At 37.0% G+C, this 23,297-nt stretch overlaps 1 protein-coding gene across 4 annotated transcripts in view; it reads right to left on the reverse strand.

Moving 5' to 3' along the window:
* The window catches only part of EML4 (EMAP like 4), a 193,181-nt gene that overhangs the window by 18,698 nt on the left and 151,186 nt on the right, over window positions 1–23,297 (reverse strand). For all 4 annotated transcript variants that reach the window (XM_036925586.2, XM_036925587.2, XM_057497260.1 and 1 more), the window contains 2 exons: window positions 4,434–4,522; window positions 2,995–3,092 (listed from right to left, as the gene is read on the reverse strand). In XM_036925586.2, coding sequence (XP_036781481.2) covers window positions 2,995–3,092; window positions 4,434–4,522 — 187 coding nt within the window. The remainder of the gene's footprint in view (window positions 1–2,994; window positions 3,093–4,433; window positions 4,523–23,297) is intronic.

Below are 23,297 nucleotides of genomic sequence, written 5' to 3' on the forward strand. Positions count from 1 at the left end.
GACCAATTACTAGCAATGAAATTGAATCAGTAATCAAAAAACTACCCACTAACAAAACCCCTGTACTAGATGGATTCACCACTGAATTTTATCAGACATTTAGAGAAGACATAATACCCATTCTCCTTAAAGTTTTCCAAAAAATAGAAGAGGAGGGATACTTTCAAACTCATTCTCTGAAGCCAGCATCACCGTGATACCAAAACCAGGCAAAGACACCACAAAAAAAGAAACCTACAGACCAATATTCCTGATGAACATAGGTGAGAAAATACTAAACAAAATACTAGCAAACTGAATTAAAAAATACATCAAGAGAATTATATACCATGATCAAGTGGGATTCACCCCAGGGATGCAAGGATGGTACAACATTCAAAAATCCATTAACATCATCTACTATACCAATAAAAAGTAGGACAAAAATCACATGATCATCTCCATAGATGCTGAAAAAGCATTTGACAAAATTCAACACCCATTCATGATAAAAACTCTTAATAAAATGGGTATAGAGGGAAACTACCTCAACATAATAAAGACAATATATGACAAACCCACAGCCAACATACTTAACAGTGAGAAGCTAAAAGCTTTTCCTCTATGATCAGGAACAAGACAGGGATGCCCACTCTCCCCACTGTTATTCAACATAGTTCTGGAGGTCCTAACCATGGCAATTAGACAACACAAAGAAGTAAAAGGCATCCAGATTGGTAAAGAAGTCAAACTGTCATTGTTTGCAGATGACATGATATTGTACGTAAAAAACCCTAAAGAATCCACTCCAAAACTACTAGAACTAATATCTGAGTTCAGCAAAGTTGAGGGATACAAAATTAATACACAGAAGTCTGTTGCATTCCTACAGACTAATGATGAACTAGCAGAAAGAGAAATCAGGAAAACAATTCCATTCACAATAGCATCAAAAAGAATAAAATACCTAGGAATAAATCTAACCAAGGAAGTGAAAGACTATACCCTGAAAACTACAAGACACTCTTAAGAGGAATTAAAGAGGACACTAACAATGGAAATTCATCCCATGTTCTTTGGTAGGAAGAATTAATATTGTCAAAATGTCCATCCTGCCTAAAGCAATCTACAGATTCAATGCAATCCCTATCAAAATACCAACAGCATTCTTCAACAAACTGGAACAAATAGTTCTAAAATTCATATGGAACCACAAAAGACCCCGAATAGCCAAAGCAATCCTGAAAAGGAAGAATAAAGAGGGAGGAGTTACGCTCCCTGACTTAAAGCTCTACTACATAGCCACAGTAATCAAGACAATTTGGTACTGGCACAAGAACAGACTCATAGACCAGTGGAACAGAATAGAGAGTCCAGATGTTAACCCAAGCATATATGGTCAATTAATATACAATAAAGGAGCCATGGACATACAATGGGGAAATGACAGCCTCTGCAACAGCTGGTGTGGGCAAAACTGGACAGCTACACGTAAGAGATTGAAACTGGATTATTGTCTAACCCCATACACAAAAGTAAACTTGACATGTATCAAGGACCTGAATGTAAGTCATGAAACCATAAAACTCTTAGAAGAAAACATAGGCAAAACTCTCTTGAATATAAACATGAGCAACTTTTTCATGAACATTTCTCCCCGGGCAAGGGAAACAAAAGCAAAAATGAACAAGCTGGACTATATCAAACTAAAAAGCTTCTGTGCAGCAAAGGACACCATCAGTAGAACAAAAAGGCATCCTACAGTATGGGAGAATATATTCATAAATGACATATCTGGTAAGGGGTTGATACCCAAATTATACAAAGAGCTTATGCACCTCAACAAACAGAAACTTCTCCAAAGAAGAAATTCAGATGGCCAACAGGCATATGAAAAGATTCTCCACATCGCTAGTCATCAGAGAAATGCAAATTAAAACCATAATGAGATATCACCTCACACCAGTTAGAATAGCTGCCATCCAAAAGACAAACAACAACAAATGTTGGCGAGGATGTGGAGTAAGGGGAACCCTCCTACACTGCTGGTGGGAATGTAAATTAGTTCAACCATTGTGGAAAGCAGTATGGAGGTTCCTCAAAAAACTCAAAATAGAAATACCACTTGACCCAGGAATTTCACCTCTAGGAATTTACCCTAAGAATGCAGGAGCCCAGTTTCGAAAAGACCTATGCACCTCTATGTTTATAGAAGTACTATTTACAATAGCCAAGAAATGGAATCAACCTGAGTGTCCATCAGTAGATGAATGGATAAAGAAGGTGTGGTACTTACACTAGAATGGAATATTATTCAGCCATAAGAAGAAAACAAATCCTACCATTTGCAACAACATGGATGGAGCTAGAGGGTATTATGCTCAGTGAAATAAGCCAGGTGGAGAAAGACAAGTTCCAAATGAAAACTCATCTGTGGAGTATAACAACAAAGCAAAAACTGAAGGGACAAAACAGCAGCAGACTCACAGAACCGAAGAATGGAGTACCAGTTACCAAAGGGAAAGGACTGGGAAGGGTGGGTGGGAAGGGAAGGATAAGGAGAATTATGGGCATTACGATTAGCACACATAATGTACTGGGGGGGCATGGGGAAAGCAGTATAGCACAGAGAAGACAAGTAGTGGCTCTATAGCATCTTACTATGCTGATGGACAGTGAGGTAATGGGGTATGTGGTGGGGACTTGATAATGGGGGGAAATCTAGTAACCACAATGGTGCTTGTGACTGTATATTAACGATACAAAAAAAACCAAAAAACTGGCTAGAGACAGACAAGTATTCAACTCCATCAAAAGGAGAAATCTTTCTAGAGTATACAGGGAATGCCATATCCTACTGTCAGGTAATCTCAGTTTTCAAAGATAGATAGAGATTAAAGGTTAAAGCAGCTAAGGAGAGAAAATAATGGATATATCAAGGTAAACATTTAACTCATTTTAACAGAAGCAAAATTTTCCAACATTTTCACATCTTGGTTTTATTTCTCTACTTACAGTGCACTTTCCATATCTGCTGTATTTTCTTCCATTTTCTGAGACTACATAGAGGTAAATAAAGTTGTCATGAGATCCTACAGCCAGGAAGGTGCCATCTAGAATGAAATACGAAAAAGTGTTGAAAAGGGAAATATACTGATAGATTTATTTACTGTTATTTTTATTGGACCTCTACTAAATGATATTTTATAAATATTGTTACATCTCATCAATTTAACTGTTATTTGGCATTTGATTAATGAATCTTTCCTTCACTAAGCACACTTGAAAAACAAATGGTCATCTAGTCCAATACATAATCCCTTCTTGGAGGTACCCTTGGGTCTTGGACTCCAGCCTCATGGCCTTCTAGTTAGCCATCAACCAGCCCCGGGAAGGATAACCTGCTTTTATGGGTCTATGTACACAGTATTCATATGCCAAGCTGAGTATATAATGGTGCATTTCGGCTAAGCACATATGACCTATCCAATTACAGGGTAGGTTCTCTTGGGAAGGGACCACATTCTCTTTAATGGTCTTCTCCATTATACTTACCATCTGTCACGGATGGCTAGTAAAGTCCGACTGATTTTCAGTCAGACTTTACTGCAGTAGTTATTTGCTACTACAGCACTAAAAAAAGCCAAGCCAAAACAAAACCTTTTCTGCTTCAAGATAATTCTTGCCATGCTTAAAGTTTGAGCAAATGCTTTTCCTGTCCCGTTCAATTCAGAGAATAGTATTTTGTGTTTCCTTTGAAATAAATTAGAAGAAATAAAAAAGATTCTTTGGACCCTACAATGATCCAATGACTACTGGAATATATTTTTGAATGTAAGCAAATGTTACCAGTTTAACTCCAGGAAGAATGATATGAATCAAAATCGTATCAGTAACAGGCAAAGGGAACTGGAATGTTATGGAAACTAAGTATTTTGAATAAAGTACAAAGAATTATTCAAATAAGGCTAAGAAGTTTATCAACTTTTTATCAGTTGAGTATTTTATCTAATCATTACTGTGTAACCAGTAAGAATATAACTAGATTTTATATTAAAAAGTTGTATATTTTGAATATTAGTATAATTTTTTATTCTTATACAAAGAAAAGGTTGCTAAGTAGGTATAACATTCAGCCTAATACCTATTCAAAATTCTATTTCTGTGTAATTCCAAAAAAATATTGGATTTGATTATACTGTGTTCTACTTTCAACTGCAAATACAGTTGCATACGGTTTGTTCTAAATTTATGTGTGATGATGATTTAGAATGTTTAACTTTAGCAGATATTTTTAGTTTCCTGCAGCAGAATTTAACTTGATGTTGGGGGAAAGACATTCAATGCTTAACAACTCTAGAGGCAGAGAAAAAAGTAGTCACCTTTATTGTAAGTAAAAATACACAATTACGAAGAAATGCTGTGAATGACAGGATAGGGGTAAATCTGCCCACCTACTGAGTAGCGCATCACAGAGAGCTGTTCATTCCCATCTGTGTGGATAGAAACTAGATCTCTGGTTTCTGCATCCAAAACAAACCACCTGTTAAGTAAAAATCAAGAATTTCTTCAGAAATTATCATTTACAAAAAAAGAGAAGGTTGCTTTTTTCTCCCTTCTTAAAAAATTTTAAGATATTTTAATAATTTCCTTAAGTATGACAGGTTTCCCTCTTGTAATGAAGGATGACTTCATTTTGCAAAATATGTTGCTAGATACAACAAATATACTTATATGGGCCCAGGTATGTTCTCATTTCTATTTAGGTATTAACCGAATGCCAACTGTGACTCACTGCTAGGCACCGTCTCAATAAAAATAAGATGACAGGATTGGTGTCCTTGAAGATTATATGAGAGTTAGAGAAAAGAAAACAAGGCAACTCAAAGCAAAGAACAATTAAGTGCCAATCAGTGATGGTAACCTCATATAAAGAGAGTAACAGAAGGAAAATGAGACAGCAGACATAGGAAAACCTTTAGGGAGGATGTAGGATATGGGTTGAGCTGAACACTGGGGAAAAGAATTACAGGTAATTCAGGCAGGAGGAGTGACAGTTGCACAGGAACAGAAGCCGGAAGGAACATGAACCAGTATGAAGATAAGAGGGAAAGGCAGAGTGCCATTCACTTGGTGCGACTTCAAAGGGACCAGTGGGGGCACTCTGCCTCCCCAGTACCTCCAACACTTGCACAGGGCCACTCCACTCTAAATTCCTTGAAAGACAGTATTTCATTCACATATATAAAAAAAGCCAAGCCAAAACAAAACCTTTTCTGCTTCAAGATAATTCTTGCCACGCTTAAAGTCTGAGCAAATGCTTTTCCTGTCCTGTTGAATTCAGAGAATAGTATTTTGTTAAATCAACATGTTAAAAAAAAAAAGCCTCTTGTGAGGTAAAACAACGACTTAAATCCAACTACATAATAAATGACTCTTACTAGACCTTTTTCTAAGAGTGCTTGAAGGAAGGGATGATGCTTCAGAAGAGCACGGCAAGATACGGGGTATAAAGAAAAGACTGGGACCTATCCAACTGATGGTTGGAGAAGTGAGAGGAAGGCCATTACAGACAGCATGCATAACCGGTTGGAGGAGGTTAGAACTGAGCACTACTCAGCTCAGCTCAGGCACTAAGTAAATATTTGTAGAATGAGTAAATGAACAAATATAAAATAAATGTTGAACATGACAAAAACCAAGTTGTAATAAATATTTAACAGTAGTGCAGTGTAAAGGAAGAAATGGTTAGGGCAGAGAGAATGGGACAAGACTAGAAAACAAATCACTAATATAATCTCATATAATTGGATGGGACAAGAGCAGCAAGCTTTGTTTTTAACTATTCAGATGGGAAAAATTCTACCCCTAAAATAAACCAATAAGAGAGATCATAATGATAGTTCTTTTTCATTTTGAAGCATAACTAGTATCTGGAGAGAAACCATCTTCCCTTCAGAATAAAATAAATATTACTTAAGAGGAAAGAAAGGGCTTCAAGTAATTAAGGAATTAAAAAATTTTTTTAGTGATGTTACATTAACATACCTTAGTATATTCAAGGTAGAGAATGAAAGATGAAAAGATCCCAATTCTTCACTATCAGTGAAATCCCTCTCTAAACACAGTCAGGAATGAATTTTAGTAACTTGGGAGTTCTGGGCTGAAACCTCTAGGTAGCTAACCCAACTGATAAATTGTCTCTTCTACTCAGGTAAGAGAAATAGCTTTTCTTTGGAAACAACCGAGTTGAGGCCAATCAGCACAACACTAGCTCTTTGCAGCCTATGTTGCATTTATTTACTGATCATTTCCATTGCAAAAGGTATATTAGAAACATACTTTATTTCAACTGGACATACTTTATTGCAACTGGACAATATCCATAGATTTTAGGTTTCTTCTGAGAATGTAATTCATTCATCAATTTTTATGGCTACCACAGTGAAGCTCCTCTGAACCAAGAAATGCCAAAACTGATGCCAAGTAAACTGCCTTTGCAAAATAAGGGAACAAAATATTCCAACTCAGACTGAACAGATACACCTAAAGAACAGAGATACAGTGCCACTCTGCAGGTATCAGTTTTCAAGTTTTTTAATGAGTTTATAGAAACTTTACCTTCTTAGACATTTAAAAATTATCAATTTTTATTTTTGAGAAGCCTCCACTGATACCATTTTAAGACTGTTTCCAAGTTAGTTTAATCCACCTAGGAAAACTAAACAATTTTTTTGGAAACTCCCTTAGGAAGTTAAAAAAAAAACAACCCACAACAAACTAGAATGTCTGTTGGCATTAATATGTAGAAACCTAAAACTCTGTGTCATTTACTAGTTGAGATGGTAGCTATCAAAAAAGAGAGAAAAACCGTAACTTATTTTCTATTTCTTTAATTACATATCAGTTTAATTCTACTTTTAGCAAGCAATTTTTAATAATTCAGTATCTTTATGAAAAGTATACCATTTCCACATGGACCCCCAGCTATAATTTTAAAGCTCCCACCCTTTTCATTCCATCAATTATGTTTTACTTCAGAAAAGACTTTGGGGCTCAGGACCCCTGTCCCTGAGAAAGGTATGGAGAGGACAATAAATCCTCCAGCAAAGGGAATTTTCTAGAAATTATTCAAGTTTTCACTGTGCTGAACTGTACTCATTTTCTAGAGCACATACACTGGGACAAGGTTTTACTTTAAGGTAATCTGGAATCATTATGGGGCTCTCTCTATATGGCCTAAAGGACCTAATGGATTTTTCTAAATGTAATTACTCTGTATCAGAAATGGGAAATCTTTGGTCATATATTTAAGCTAATCTGACTTGTGAATTAAGCAGCAAAAAGTAGTACTATCTTGATGACTTTTTAAAAAGATGCTTCAGGCACACCTCATTTTATTGCACTTCCCTTTACTGCACTTTGCAGATACTGGGTTTTTTTTTTTTTACAAATTGAAAGTTTAAGACAGCTCTGTCAATCAAGTCTGTCAGCACCACTTTTCCAACAGCATTTGTTCACTCTGTGTCTGTCACATTTTAGTAATTTTTGCAGTATTTCAAATCTGTTCATTATGAATAACATGTTTTGGTGATGCGATCAGTGATTACTGCTCCCTGAAAGCTCAGATGATGGCTAGCATTTTTTGGCAATGAAGTGTTTTTAAATTAAGGTATGTACTTTTTTTTAAAAAGACATAATGCTATCACACAATTAAGAGACTAAAGTATAGTATAAATATAACTTTTAAATGCACTGGGGAACCAAAAAATTCATTAACTTGCTTTACTGCGATAACTTGCTTTACTGCACTGGTCTGAAAGTGAACCCTGCAAATTATCTGAGGTATGCCTACATACTCCTATCTTAGTGGCAAAAAAAGAATCATAAAAATTTAAAACTGTGTAGTATCATATTTTACTAAACAAATATATATCTGTTCATAATATGAATCTAGCAACATTCATCATAATATAAAACATGTCTTCTGTATGGCAGGGTTGTAAAACTCCCTACCCTGCTCCGTTATGATCTACTTATAAGAACATTCTTTTGTGGCTTTTATAATCAGCAAAGTGTAAAGTCAAAAACAGAGCAAGAAAAGTGCAATCCAATCCTCTTATTTTACAAATAAGAACACTGAAATTCTGTGATGTCAAAACACCGGAACAGTCATCAAGCATGAAGTTAGTGGCAGAGCCAAGCTAGGGCTTCTTGCCCTTGTGCTTTTCACTACAGCACACCTGGGCAGGGCATGACCCCATGGAAAGTGCTCTACGTCTTTGAGATACAGTAACATTTAGGGACCCAGGGAAGAAAGGAGTCAGCAAAGGGGGCAGAATGGGATTTTATAATCTGTGGAGACAGAATGAGTTCATGAAGTAGTAAATAATTTAAAGTAATATGAATTATATATAAGTAATAAGGATTATGAAGTTTTAGAGCACTGAGTAATCACATCAAATATGGCAAGGAGGGACACACATTGGTGGAGAGGCATAGGTAAGAAACTACAAAAGAGGCTGGTGTGTATATACAGGACTTGACCATTCTAGCTGGAGTGGTGAGGGAAAATTTTTTAATGAGTTTTAAAGGCCAGACTAACAAGTTTGGATTCCACTGTTAAGGTATCGAGAAGCCTTTAGAAATATTTTAGTACAGTTAGTTCATAGCCTCTTGTATTTGCTCAGTCCATTCTTCCTGCTTGGTATGAGCTCCTCATCTTCAACCTCCTCAAGATCCAAGAACTCCTTCAAGGTGGGACAAATTCCATCTCCTTAGTAAAGCGTTCTCTTACCACTCAGAGTAGTAATTTCTCTGTTGGATCTCAAAGCATTAGTGTGTTTACTCAAGTAATATTAATATTACTTGAACAATATTAATCTTTATCTTTTTATGCAATATCTAATTAGGTTAAAATCTCCTTGGGGCAGGGACCGTATCTCCTGTTTTCTTTGTGCCACTTCATTGCTTGTAGTACAGTGCTTTACAAATTGCAGGAACTCAATCATTTGAAGAGTGACTCAGAACTAGAGCTGTACAAGGTAGAACTCAGGAGATTCATGCTGCTGGAGTCCAAAGACAAATGTGCACCTTGGGAAATGAGCTCAGGAGCACCATAGGCCAAGTAAGTAACACCAAATTACAGAGGGAAAAGCTGTTCTTTTCTAAGTTTTCTTTCTTAATTATAGCAAAGAAGAAAGTCTCAGGTAGAATTTGGTAACAGTACTTTACTTTAGGTATATCACTGGCTTGCCAATGTTACAGTCACCATCAAAATCGATGAGTTGAGCTGGATCACTTTTGTCTCTGCCCAGGCCTAGGCTTCTTTAAATCCAGATCAAAAACTAACTTCTTTACCTATCAGGCTCATTTTCCCAGCTTGCTTCCTTGTCAGAATTGTCACTATCACTGTAGACCAGAAGCTCTGATCTTCTTTGAAGTCACCTCCCTCAGTCTGTCTACTCCCGTTTCCATCCCTCTATGTTATATACAGTATGCTCTATATACTGACTGACTTCTGTGGATTTCTTTCTTTCAAATGATTTACAGCTTTAACTTCTGCTTTTTATCCTCTCTATCATCATTTCCAGCCTACTGATCTCTCTAATTCTGGATGTCCCACCTCCATATACCAGCCTATAAAAGAACTATGGTGAAAACTCCTTCCTTTGTTGGTTTGGAAATGGAACTGGGTCCAACCAAGATCAGAGTAAAGTTCTGTGTAAACTGCTGGGAGAATTTTTGTTTGCGCTGATACAGAGCTGACATCCTGATGGGATGGTAAATATGTCTAGTTTCTCTGAGGTCTGGAGGTGGTATAAAGATTAAGTGCCTTTTGAGAAACTAGTTTCAAACACAAGAAGGGGAAGGATGATTAATTGGGGTCTTAGAAAAATCAAGCAGACTGTATTTTTACCAGTAAATCAGAGATTACAAACTTTCAAATTTTCAGGTTCACATGTATTGTGATCTTTATGAAGAATTTTAAATCCCATCAAGAAACCCAAATTAAAAAAAATAGAATGTCATATTTGAAAATAATGTGTGGGGTGCCTAAGTGTGATTTATTAAATGGTTTATAATCATTGGTTTAACAAATCTGATATGATAAAAAATATGATAATTTTAATCCAGTTGTATGCTTTAAATCTTTATTTCAGTTTTGGAGATGTCAGCCTTATTAAAGTTCTTAATGCCAAAATAACCCCAACACCAAAACCAGACAGACATAAGAAAACTACACACCAACATCCCTTTTGAATACAGATGAAAAACTCAACAAAATTCTAACAAACTGAATCCAGCAACATCTAAAAAATAATTATTCACCATGACCAAGTAGGATTTATCTCAGGAACACAAGGTTGATTTAACATTTGAAAATTTATTAGTGTATACTCCATATTAATAACGGACAAAATCCCTGATATCTCAATACACTTACTGAGATTTATATGGCAAAATCCAGTACACTTCCACAATTTAAAATTCTCAACAAACTAAGAACAGAAGGAAAATTCTTCAACATGACAAAGGGCATCTATGAAGGACTCACAAATAACATTATACTTAATGGTGAAACGCTGGATGCTTTCCCTCTAAGATAAGAGTAGAAGATAAAGATGACCACTCCTGGCACTTCTATTCAAAATTATACTGGAGGTTCTAGTCAGGACAATCAGGCAAGAGAAAGAAAAAGCATTCAGTAACAAAGGAGAAAACTCTTTATAATTTGCAGATTACATGATCTTGTATGTATAAAATCTTAAAAAAAACCACACACACACACAAACCCTATTAGACTGAGAAAAAAATTTATCAAAGTTGCAGGATACAAGATCAATATATACACATGGCATATTTTGAAAATGAAATTGTGTATCCTTATTAAAGTAGTTGTAAATCAATTAAACAAGATAACACATATCATGAAATATATATATATAATATTCATATTCATATATAATATTCATGTGCCTCTAATTCCTTTTTTAAAAAAATTTTGATATCATTAATATACAATTACTTGCACATTATGGTTACTAGACTCCCCCTATTATCAAGTCCCCACCACATACCCCATTCCAGTCACTGTCCATCAGCGTAGTAAGATGCTATAGAATCATTACTTGTTTTCTCTGTATATACTGCCTTCCCCATGTCCCCAACTCCCTACATTATGTGTGCTAATAGTAATGTCCCGTTTTCCCCCTTATCCCTCCCTTCCCACCCATCCTCTTCAGTCCCTTTCCCTTTGGTATCTATTAGTCCATTCTTGGGTTCTATGAGTCTGCTACTGTTTTGTTCCTTCAGTTTTTGCTTTGTTGTTATACTCCACAGATGAGTGAAATCATTTGATACTTGTCTTTCTCTGCCTGGCTTATTTCATTGAGCATATTACCCTCTAGCTCCATCCATGTTGGTGCAAATGGTAGGATTTGTTTTCTTCTTATGGCTGAATAATATTCCATTGTATATATGTACCACAGCTTCTTTATCCATTCATCTACTGATGGACACTTAGGTTGCTTCCTAATTCCTCTTCTTTCTAATATTAGAAATTCAACAGGTCTTCTGCCTTGGGAAGCAAAGAGTAACTGTGACCACATCTACCTTTTTGCTTTCAGAAATTCCTTATGAGGCTGATGATGTATTTTGTTGAAAAACTTCAGAGAAGAACAAGAAAATGGCCCAGATCAGCTCCTTCTCAGGATTTGCTTCCCTGAGAAAGTGCTCATTCTGGTCTTTCCTCTGCTGTGCAGCAAGGGACCTGGGCTTCATGGCATGGATTTCTTCAAGTAATCGTTGTGCTTGTCTCTGGTTTTTTAATTGTCTCTGGTTTCAGTACTCCCTCGTTATTCAGGCTGAGAGTGCCCAGCTGATCCATGAGAGGTCTATAAGGGTCCGCCGCTGCCGGCACGTGAACTCTATTTTTAGTTTTTTGAGGAACCACCATACTGCTTTCCACAATGGTTGAACTAGTTTACATTCCCACCAGCAGTGTAGGAGGATTCGCCCTTGTCCACATCCTCGCCAACATTTGTTGTTGTCTTTTGGATGGCAGCCATCATAACTGGTATGAGGTGATATCTCATTGTGGTTTTAATTTGCATTTCTCTGATGATTAGGGATGTGGAGCATCTTTTCATGTGCCTGTTGGCCATCTGAATTTCTTCTTTGGAGAACTGTCTGTTCAGATCCTCTGCCCATTTTTTAATTGGCTTATTTGCTTTTTGTTTGTTGAGGTGCATGAACTCTATATAATTTGGATGTCAACCCCTTATTGGATACATCATTTGTTAATATATTCTCCCATACAGTAGGATGTCTTTTTGTTCTACTACTGGTGTCCTTTGCTGTACAGAACCTTTTGTTTTGATATAGTCCCACTTGTTCATTTTTGCTTTTGTTTCCCTTGCCTGGGGAGATATGTTCATGAAGAAGTTGCTCATGTTTACGTCCCAGAGATTTTTGCCTACGTTTTTTTCTAAGAGTTTTAATGGTTTCATGACTTACGTTCATGTCTTTGATCCATTTTGAATTTACTTTTGTGTATGGGTTGGACAATGATCCAGTTTCATTCTCTTACATGTAGCTGTCCAGTTTGCCAACACCAGCTGTTGAAGAGGCTGTCATTTCCCCATTGTATGTCCATGGCTCCTTTATCATATATTAATTGACCATATATGCTTGGGTTTACATCTGGGCTCTCTAGTCTGTTCCATTGGTCTATGGGTCTGTTTTTGTGCTAGTTCCAAATTGTCTTTATTACTGTGGCTTTGTAGTAGAGCTTTAAGTCAGGGAGTGTAATTCTCCCACTTTATTCTTCCTTTTCAGGATTGCCTTGGGTATTCAGGGTCTTTTGTGGTTCCATATAAATTTTAGAACTATTTGCTCTAATTCAATTGAAAAATGCTGTCGGTATTTTGATAGGGATTGCACTGAATGTGTAGATTGCTTTAGGCAGGATGGCCATTTTGACTTAATTCTTCCTATCCATGAGCATGGGATGTGTTTCCATTTATTGGTATCTTCTTTAATTTCTCTCGTGAGTGTCTTGTAGTTTGCAGAGTACAGGTCTTTCATTTCCTTGGTTATGTTTATTCCTAGGTATTTTATTCTTTTTGATACAACTGTGAATGGAACTGTTTTCCTGATTTCTCTTTCTGCTACTTCATCATTAGTGTATAGGAATGCAACAGATTTCTGTGTATTAATTTTGTATCCCGCAACTTTGTTGAATTCAGATATTAGATCTAGTAGTTTTGGAGTGGATACTTTAGGTTCTTTTTTTGATATCGTTAATGTACAATTACTTGCACAACATTATGGTTCCTAGACTCCACCTATTATCAAGTCCTCCCCACATACCCCATTACAGTCACTGTCCATCAGCGTAGTAAGATGCTATAGAATCATTACTTGTCTTCTCTGTATACACTGCCTTCCCCATGTCCCCAACCCCCTACATTATGTGTGCTAATCATAATGCCCCATTTTCCCCCTTATCTTTCCCTTCCCACTCATCCTCTCCAGTCCCTTTCCCTTTGGTATCTGTTAGTCCATTCTTGGGTTCTGTGAGTCTGCTGCTGTTTTGTTCCTTCAGTTTTTGCTTTGTTGTTATACTCCACAGATGAGTGAAATCATTTGATACTTGTCTTTCTCTGCCTGGCTTATTTCACTGAGCATAATACCCTCTAGCTCCATCCATGTTGTTGTAAATGGTAGGACCTGTTTTCTTCTTATGGCTGAATAATATTCCATTGTATATATGTACCACATCTTCTTTATGCATTCATCTATGCATTTTGAGTTTACTTTTGTGTACAGGGTTAGACAATAATCCAGTTTCATTCTGTTACATGTAGCTGTCCAGTTTTGCCAACACCACCTGTTGAAAAGGCTGTCATTTCCCCATTGTATATCCATAGCTCGTTTATTGTATATTAATTGACCATATATGCTTGAGTTTATATCTGGACTCTCTAGTCTGTTCCACTGGTCTATGGGTCTGTTCTTGTGCCGGTACCAAAATGTCTTGATTACTGTGGCTTTGTAGTGGAGCTTTAAATCAGGAAGCATAATTCCCCTGGTTTATTCTTCCTTCTCAGGATTGCTTTGGCCATTCGGGGTCTTTTGGAGTTCCATATGAATTTTAGAACTATTTGCTCTAGTTCATTGAAGAATGCTGTAGGTATTTTGATAGAGATTGCATTGAATGTGTAGATTGCTTTAGGCAGGATGGCCATTTTGACAATATTAATTCTTCCTAGCCAAGAGCATGGGATGAATTTCCATTTATTAGTGTCCTCTTTAATTTCTTGGAAGAGTGTCCCATAGTTTTCAGGGTATAGGTCTTTCACATCCTTGGTTACAGTTATTCCTAGTTATTTTATTCTTTTTGATACAACTGTGAATGGAATTGTTTTCCTGACTTCTCTTTTGGCTACTTCATCATTAGTGTATAGGAATGCAACAGATTTCTGTGCATTAATTTTGTATCCTGCAACTCTGCTGAATTCAGATATTAGATCTAGTAGTTTTTCAGTGGATTCTTTAGGGTTTTTTATATACAATATCATGTCATCTGCAAACAGGAACATTTGGACCTCTTCCTTACCAATTTTGGTGCCTTTTATTTCTTTGTGGTGTCTGATTGCCGTGACTAGGACCTGCAGAGCTATGTTGAATAAAAGTGGCGAGAGTGGGCATCCTTGTCTTGTTCCCAATCTTAAAGGAAAAGCTTTCAGCTTCTTACTGTTAAGTATGTTGGTTGACTGTGGGTTTGTTATATAGGGCCTTTATTATGTTGCAGTACTTGCCCTCTACACCCATTTTGTTGAGAGTTTTTATCATCAATGGATGTTGAATTTTGTTCGAATGATTTTTCAGCATCTATGGAGATAATCATGTGGTTTTTGCCCTTTTTGTTGATGTGGTGGATGATGTTGATGGATTTTCGAATGTTGTACCATCCTTGCATCACTGGGATGAATCCTACTTGATCATGATGGATGATCTTTTTGATGTATTTTTGAACTCGGTTTACTAATATTTTGTTGAGTATTTTTTCATCTATGTTCATCAGGGATGTTAGTCTGTAATTTTTTTTGTGTGTGTGGTGTCTCTGCCTGGTATTTTGGTATTAGAGTGATGTTGGCCTCGTAGAATGAGTTTGGGAGTATTCCCTCCTCTTCCACTCTATGGAAAACTTTAAGGAGGATGTGTATTAGGTCTTCACTAAATGTTTTATAAAATTCAGCAGTGAAGCCATCGGGTCCAGGGATTTTGTTCTTAGGTAGTTTTGTGATTACCGATTCAATTTCCTTGCTGGTAATTGGTCTATTCAGATTTTGTTTCTTCCTGGGTCAGCCTTGGAAGGTTGTATTTTTCTAGAAAGTTGTCTATTTCTTCTAAGTTTTCCAGTTTGTTACCATATAATTTTTCATAGTTTTCTCTCACAATTCTTTGTATTTCTGTGGTGTCCATAGTGACTTTTCCTTTCTCATTTCTGATTCTGTTTATGTGTGTGTAGACTCTTTTTTCTTTCTTGATAAGTCTGGCTAGGGGTTTATCTATTTTGTTTATTTTCCTAAAGAACCAGCTCTTGCTTTCATTGATTGTATTATTTTATTATTCTCCATTTTTAAAATTTCTTCTCTAATGTTTATTATGTCCCTCCTTCTACTGACTTTGGGCCTCATTTGTTCTTCCTTTTCTAGTTTCATTAATTGTGAGTTTAGAGTGTTCATTTGTGATTGTTCTTCTTTCCTGAGGTAGGCTGGTATTACAATATACTTTCCTCTTATCCCAGCCTTTGCTGCGTCCCACAGATTTTTCCATGCTAAATTATTGTTGTCATTTGTCTCCATATATTGCTTGATCTCTCTTTTTATTTGGTAATTCATACATTGATTATTTAGGAGCATGTTATTAAGCCTCCATGTATTTGTGGGCTCTTTCATTTTCTTTGTGTAATTTATTTCTAGTTTCATACCTTTGTGATCTGAGAAGCCAGTTGGTATAATTTCAATCTTTTTGAATTTACTGAGGCTCTTTTTGTGGCCTAGTATATGATCTATTCTTGAAAATGTTCCATGTCCACTTGAGAAGAATGTGTATCCAGTTACTTTTGGATAAAGTGTTCTGTAGATGTCCATTAGGTCCATCTGTTCTAATAACATTGTTCAGTGCCTCTGTCTCTTTACTTATTTTCTGTCTGGTTGACCTATCCTTTGGAGTGAGTGGTCTGTTGAAGTCTCCTAAAATGAATGCATTGCATTCTAGTTACTCCTGTAATTCTGTTAGTATTTGTTTCACATATGTAGGTGCTCCTGTGTTGGTGCATAGATATTTATAATAGTTATATCCTCTTGTTGGACAGATCCTTTTATCATTATGTAATGTCCTTCTTTGTCTCTTGTGACTTTCTTTGTTTTGAAATCTATTTTGTCTGATACAAGTACTACAACTCGTGCTTTTTTGTCCCTATTAGTTGCTTGAAATATCTTTTTCCATCCCTTTACTTTCAGGCTGTGTATGTCTTTGGGTTTGAAGTGAGTCTCTTGTAGGCAGCATATAGATGGATCTTGTTTTTTTATCCATTCAGTGACTCTATGTCTTTTGATTGGTACATTCAGACCATTTACATTTAGGATGATTATCGATAGGTATGTACTTATTGCCATTGCAGGCTTTAGATTTGTGGTTACCAAAGGTTCAAGGGTAATTCCCTTACTATCTAACAGTCTAATTTAACTCACTTAGTATGCTATTACAAACATAACCTAAAGGTTTTTTTTTCCTCCTTTTTCTTCCTCCTCCATTCTTTATGTTAGGTATCATATTCTGTACTCTTTGTCTATCCCTTGATTGATTTTGGGGGTAGTTGATTTGATTTTGCATCTGCTTAGTAGTTAATTGTTCTACTTTGCTGTGGTTTTATTTCCCCTGGTCACAGCTACTTAGCCTTAGGAATACTTCCATCTATAGCAGTTCCTCCAAAATAGACTGTAGAGGTGGTTTGTGGGAGGTAAATTCTCTCAGCTTTTGCTTACCTGATAATTGTTTAATCCCTCCTTCAAATTTAAATGATAACCTTACCGGGTACAGTATTCTTGGCTCGAGGACCTTCTGCTTCATTGCATTAAATATTTCATTACACTCCCTTCTGGCCTGTATGGTTTCTGTTGAGAAATCTGATGATAGCCTGATCGGTTTTCCTTTGTATGTGATCATTTTTCTTTTTCTAGCTGCTTTAAAAGTCTGTCTTTATCCTTGATCTTTGCCATTTTAATTATTGTATGTCTTGATGTTGTCTCCCTTGGTTCCCTTGTGTTGGGAGATCTGTGCACCTCCATGGCCTCAGAGACCATCTCCTTCCCCAGACTGGGTTAGTTTTCAGCAATTACCTCCTCAATAACACTTTCTATCTCTTTTTCTCTCTCTTCTTCTTCTTCTTCTGGTACCCCTATAATGCAGATATTGTTCCTTTTGGATTGGTCACACAGTTCTCTCAATATTCTTTCATTCTTATAGATCCTCTTTTCTCTCTGTGCCTCAGCTTCTTCGTTTTCCTCTTCTCTAATTCTATCCCATTTACCGTCTCTTCTACTATATCTAATCTGCTTTTAAATCCCTCCAGTGTATGTTTCATTTCAGATATGGAATTTCTTAATGATTGAATCTTCATCTTAAATTTGTCCCTGAGTTCCTGAATATTTTTGTATACCTCCTTCAGCATATTTATTATTTTTATTTTAAACTCCCTTTCAGGAAGATTGGTGAGTTCAGTTTCATTTGGGCCTTTATTTGGGGTTTGTGATATTTTTGTCTGAACCAGGTCCTTTGATGTTTCGTAATTCTATGTGGCACCCTCTAGTGTCCAGCAGCTTTAGTCTCTGGAGCTGCTCAGCCCCTAGAGTGAGGTTGGGGGTTGTAAGGGGAGTGGAGCTGGTGCCTGTGGAAAGGAAATAGCTGTTTCCCGATTCCCATCTGCGGTGCCTCTCCAGTATCAGAGCCAGTGAGCCAAGCACACAGTTACGCCTCTGTGCTTGGCATCTCTAGCTGTTGTAGGCGGGGCCTCCCTGTGGCTGGCCTGGAGGAAGGCGCAGCAGGCTGCGTATTACAGTGCGGGGCCTCAGAGCTGAGAAGGCAGCCAGGGGGATGGGGTGCCTGAAGCTCCTCGAAGTTCCCAACTCTAAGGGCAGAGTGTGCCCAGACAAGCTTGTCCACCTATCCCTTCTCCTGCGTATCAAGCTCTGTGCAAACCTTGCCCCTTCAGCAGCCCTCTCGCTGCTAGGAAGCCTCTCAGACCACCGCCTTTCCTTTGTCCCCGAGCGGCCCAATGCTGATCCCCGTCCTCCACAAACGGCCAGACTCTCAGTCTTTCAAGCACTCCACCTGTCCCAGCTCCCCAAGCCCAGCAACCTCCAGAGTACCACACAGTGTAGGTCTGTGGTCCAAAGCAGACCTCCAGGGCTATGTGTTCAGCAGTCTTAGGCTTCCGCCTGCTCCCTGCTCCATTTCTCTTCCTCCCACCGGTGAGCTGGGGTGGGGGAAAGGCTTGAGTCCCACCGGATCAAGGCTTTTGTATGTTAAACTGTTCCGTGAGGTCTGCTCTGTTCGTGAGGTCTGTATGCAGTCTGGTGCAGTCTTCTTTCCTGTTCCTGTTTTAGGGCTAGTTGTATTAACTATATGTTCACACTGTATGTGGTTTTGGGAGGAATTCTCTGTCTCACCTCTCACACTGCCATCTTGAATGTCGGTCAATTGATTCTTGACAAGAGGTCTATACTATTAAATAGGGAAAGAATAGACTTTTCAACAAATTTACTGTAACAACTGGATATCCAAGTGGAAAAGAATGAAGTTGTTTATCTACCTTGCACTATATACAAAGATTAACTCAAGACCAATCAGGCACCTAAAGGTAAGAGCTAAAACTATAAAATTCTTAGGAGTAAATCCTATGAGCAAGGATAAGAGAAAGAATTTAAAATTTAAAACTTTTTGTGCCACGAATGTTACCATCAAGAAAATGAAGAGACAACCCTTGGAATGAGAAACAACATTTGCAAATCATGTTATCTGATAAGGCATTCAAATCCAATATATATAAAGAATTTTCAACAACTCAATAATAAAAAGCAAACCAACTCAAGGGCACAGGATATGAGCACACACTTCTCTAAAGAGGTTATGCAATTGGCCAATAAGTGCATGAAAAATATAGTCAACATAATTAGCCCTGAGAAAAATGCAAATCAAAACCATAAGGAAAAAACACCTCATACTCCCTGGGATGGCTATAATCAAAATACAGTGACAAGTGTTGGTAAGGATGTGGAGAAACCCACTTATTTTGCTGGTGGCATTATGTGTGTAGCTGTTATGGAAAACAGTTTGGTAGTTCTTCAAAATGTTGAACACAGAGTTACCACAGATTCAACAACTCTGTTCTTTGGTATATACCCAAGAGAGCTAAGTCCACAGAAAAACTTGTGCATGAATATTCAAAGCAGCATATGCACAGTAGCCAAAAGTGGAAATAACGCAAATGTCCATCAACTGATGAAGGTATGCCCATACAATGACATATTGTTTGGCCACAGAAAGAAATGAAGTACTTATGCATGCTGTTCAACATAGATGAACCTTGAAAACATGGGAAGTGAAAAAAGTGAGACACACAAGACCATATATTGTATGATTCTATTTATATGAAAAATCCAGAATAGAAAAACCTATAGAAACAAAGAGTAGATCAGTTGCCTAAGGCACTGGGGGAAGTGGGTGATGCAATGAGGAGTGACTCCTAATGCGTAAACAGGGTATTTTTTTTTGAGGGGGGGTAATGAAAATGTTTTGCAATTAGCTTGTGAAATGGTTGCACAACCCTGTGAACTTATTAAAAATGAGTGAATTGTACACTTTAATTGGATGAATTTTATGGTCTATGAATTGTGTCTCAATAAAGCTGTTACAGGTTATAAGCTATATAAAGTTTACTCTGTAAGAATTAGCATATTAAGGGCTATGTCCACTTAGGGCTATGTATTTTTTTCACCTAGAAATTGTACTAGTATTATTCTTTAGAAAATGGTAATTTTATTTATCACTGTGATAATTTATTCGCCCTTGGGCTTACTTCTTGATTACAAGGAGATTTCTAGATATAGACATGAAGATATCTTTAAACATTCTCCAGATTACCTTTTCTGGATCATGTACAATTTATACCTGTGATGGGTTATACTTAAAAAAAAATACCTTGCCCTAAATTCCTTTTCAGGATTAGGGTCAAGTGACAATAATCTGAATGGCTACCACTGAGGAACTTTGAGTTTTAGAAAGTATAGCCAGGTATTCACAGACCTGTGAAAAATTAAAAACAAATGAGAAATGCAAGAGCAGAGAGCTCACATATAAACCTACACATATATGGCCAATTAATATAGGATAAGGGAGCCATGGATATATAGTGGGGAAATGACAGCCTCTTTAACAAATGGTGTTGGCAAAACTGGACTGTTATATGTGAAAGAATGAAACTGGATTATTGTCTAACTCCATACATAAAAGTAAACTCAAAATGGATCAAAGACCTAAATGTAAGTCATGAAACCATAAAACTCTTAGAAGAAAACATAGGTGGAAATTCCTTGAATATAAATATGAGCAAACTTTCCCTGAACGCACCTCCTCGGGCAAGGGAAACAAAAGAAAAAATGAACAAGTGGGACTATATTAAACTAAAAGGCTTCTGTACAGCAAAGGACACAATGAGTATAACAAAAAGGCATCCTACACTATGGGAGAATATATCTGTTAATGACATATCTGACAAGGGGTTAACAATCAAAATACATAAAGAACTCACACACTTCAACACCCAAAAAGCAAATAACCTGATTAAAAAATGGGTGGAGGATCTGAACAGACACTTCTTCAAAGAAGAAATTCAGATGGCTAACAGGCATATGAAAAGATGCTCCACATCACTAATTATCAGAGAAATGCAAATTAAAACTACAAAGAGATATCACCTCACACCAGTTAGGATGACCAACATCCAAAAGGTAAGAAACAACAAATGCTGGCAAGGATGAGGAGAAAGGGGAACCCTCCTACACTGTTGGTGGAAATGTAAATTAGTTCAACCATTGTGGAGAACAATACTGAGGTTCCTCAAAAACTAAAAATAGAATTATCATTTGACCCAAGAATTCCACTCCTAGGAATTTACCCAAATACAACAAGATCCCAGATTCAAAAAGACATATGCACCCCTATGTTTATTGCAGCACTGTTTACAATAGCCAAGATACGGAAGTAACCTAAGTGTCCATCAGTAGATGAATGGATAAAGAAGATGTGGTACATATACACAATGGAATATTTTTCAGCAGTGAGAAGAAAACAAATTCTACCTTTTGCAACAACATGGATGTAGCTAGAGGGTATTATGTTCAGTGAAATAAGCCAGGCAGAGAAAGACAAGTATCAAATGATTTCACTCATCTGTGGAGTGTAAGAACAAAGCAAAAACTGAGGGAACAAAACAGCAGCAGACTCACAGAACCCAAGAATGGACTAACAGTTACCAAAGGGAAAGGGACTGGGGAGAATGGGTGGGAAGGGAGGGATAAGGGGATTAAGGGGCATTATCATTAGCACACATAATGTAGGGAGGGCATGGGGAAGGAAGCATAGCACAGAGAAGACAAGTAGTGACTCTATAGCAGCTTACTATGCTGATGGGCAGTGACTGTAACGGGGTATGTGGTGGGGACTTGACAATATGGGTGAATGTAGTAACCACAATGTTGCTCATATGAAACCTTCATAGGATTGTATATCAATGACACCTTAATAATAACCAACTGAATGAATGAATGAATGAATAAATTAATAGAGAAAGTTCTCTAAGAATCAAGAATCTAACCAGATTGTAAAACCAAAGACAGGAGTTATGTATAGAGTGAACACTGATAACTACATCTCCTTCTGATTATAAATATCTCCAGCTCCACACCAGAAAGGACTGACTGCTAATACTTTTTATTTATATCACTCTCATTTATAAGGTATTTTGTGCTTACAGATCCAAGAGAATTAATTAGCTTAACTTTAAGTTACCTGAATTGAGTGACTTTTGATTTTATGCTTATTAATGACATCACAGCTACATAAATGTTAGAAAGCAATTTCAGTGAGTTTAAATTTCAGACCATTTTTCCTTAAAAACTGGGTGTCTGCATTGTGTGTATATATTATATGTACACACACACACACACACACACACACACACACACACATACCCTCCACTATCCAATCAAGTGCTGTTTCTTAATGACTCAAATTCCTCTAGCCCAGAGACTCCTTTCAGTGTTTAATGCCATCGTAGGGTAAATGCCTTTTAAAATACATCAGCAAGTGATTAAACCTTCAGAGGTAAACTATCCTTACAATATTTCTAAGTAACACTACAACACTGTAAAGCACATTGCAAAGTACTGGTGGAGTAGGAGAAAGAGGTCAGCTTTGGAATATAAACCTGAGTTCAGACCCCAGCTCAGTCACAGTGGCCAACTCCATGGGCTTTAGTTTCCTGTCTGTGCCATGAAGTATTAGTATTTTGTTGTGCTCTCATGATGGTTTAAAGTAACATATAAAAGAGTTTAGTACAAGGCCTGTTAGATACTGAAAAAATGGTACCTCTTACACTTATTTCACTGATTTTAGCATTTGTGGTATTAATTTAAGCTGCCCGAAAAATAGATCTGAGGTGAACTCTGTTGTAATTTTCTGAAAACCAGTTCAGTACCATGGCTCAGGTTGTTACTTATATGCTTAAGACTAATTTTTGGGGTATAATAGAAAATAATTGCCTCCAACTCCTACAGAACGATCTGTCATACACATGTCTATTTAGTCCAAGTCTATGTAATAATCTGTGACTGACATGTGGTCTGGGGAAATTTGAGATAACAAAGCCATCTGTATTTGCAAGTCATCACCAATTACTCTCCAAGCAGCCCAATTCTACAAATCGGTTATTTCAGAACCACTCAGATGCCATCTCTAGTTACATATTCACATTGCAAGTTTACCTTTAATGTAAAGACCATATTTTCCACGCTTCTGAAAGATTTAGTAGCACTATATGCGAAGGAATTTGAATGTTCTAAGTTTCCAGAGGTGTTAATTTCTATGCAACAGCTAAAGGGAAAAAGTTGCTATTAAATAAAACCTCTTCATGACTAAATTTAGTTAGAATTAAATGAACTGGCTGATTTGAAATACTTGTCATA

Source organism: Manis pentadactyla, chromosome 2 (genome assembly GCF_030020395.1).
Source record: "Manis pentadactyla isolate mManPen7 chromosome 2, mManPen7.hap1, whole genome shotgun sequence".
Classification (NCBI taxonomy): domain Eukaryota; kingdom Metazoa; phylum Chordata; class Mammalia; order Pholidota; family Manidae; genus Manis; species Manis pentadactyla.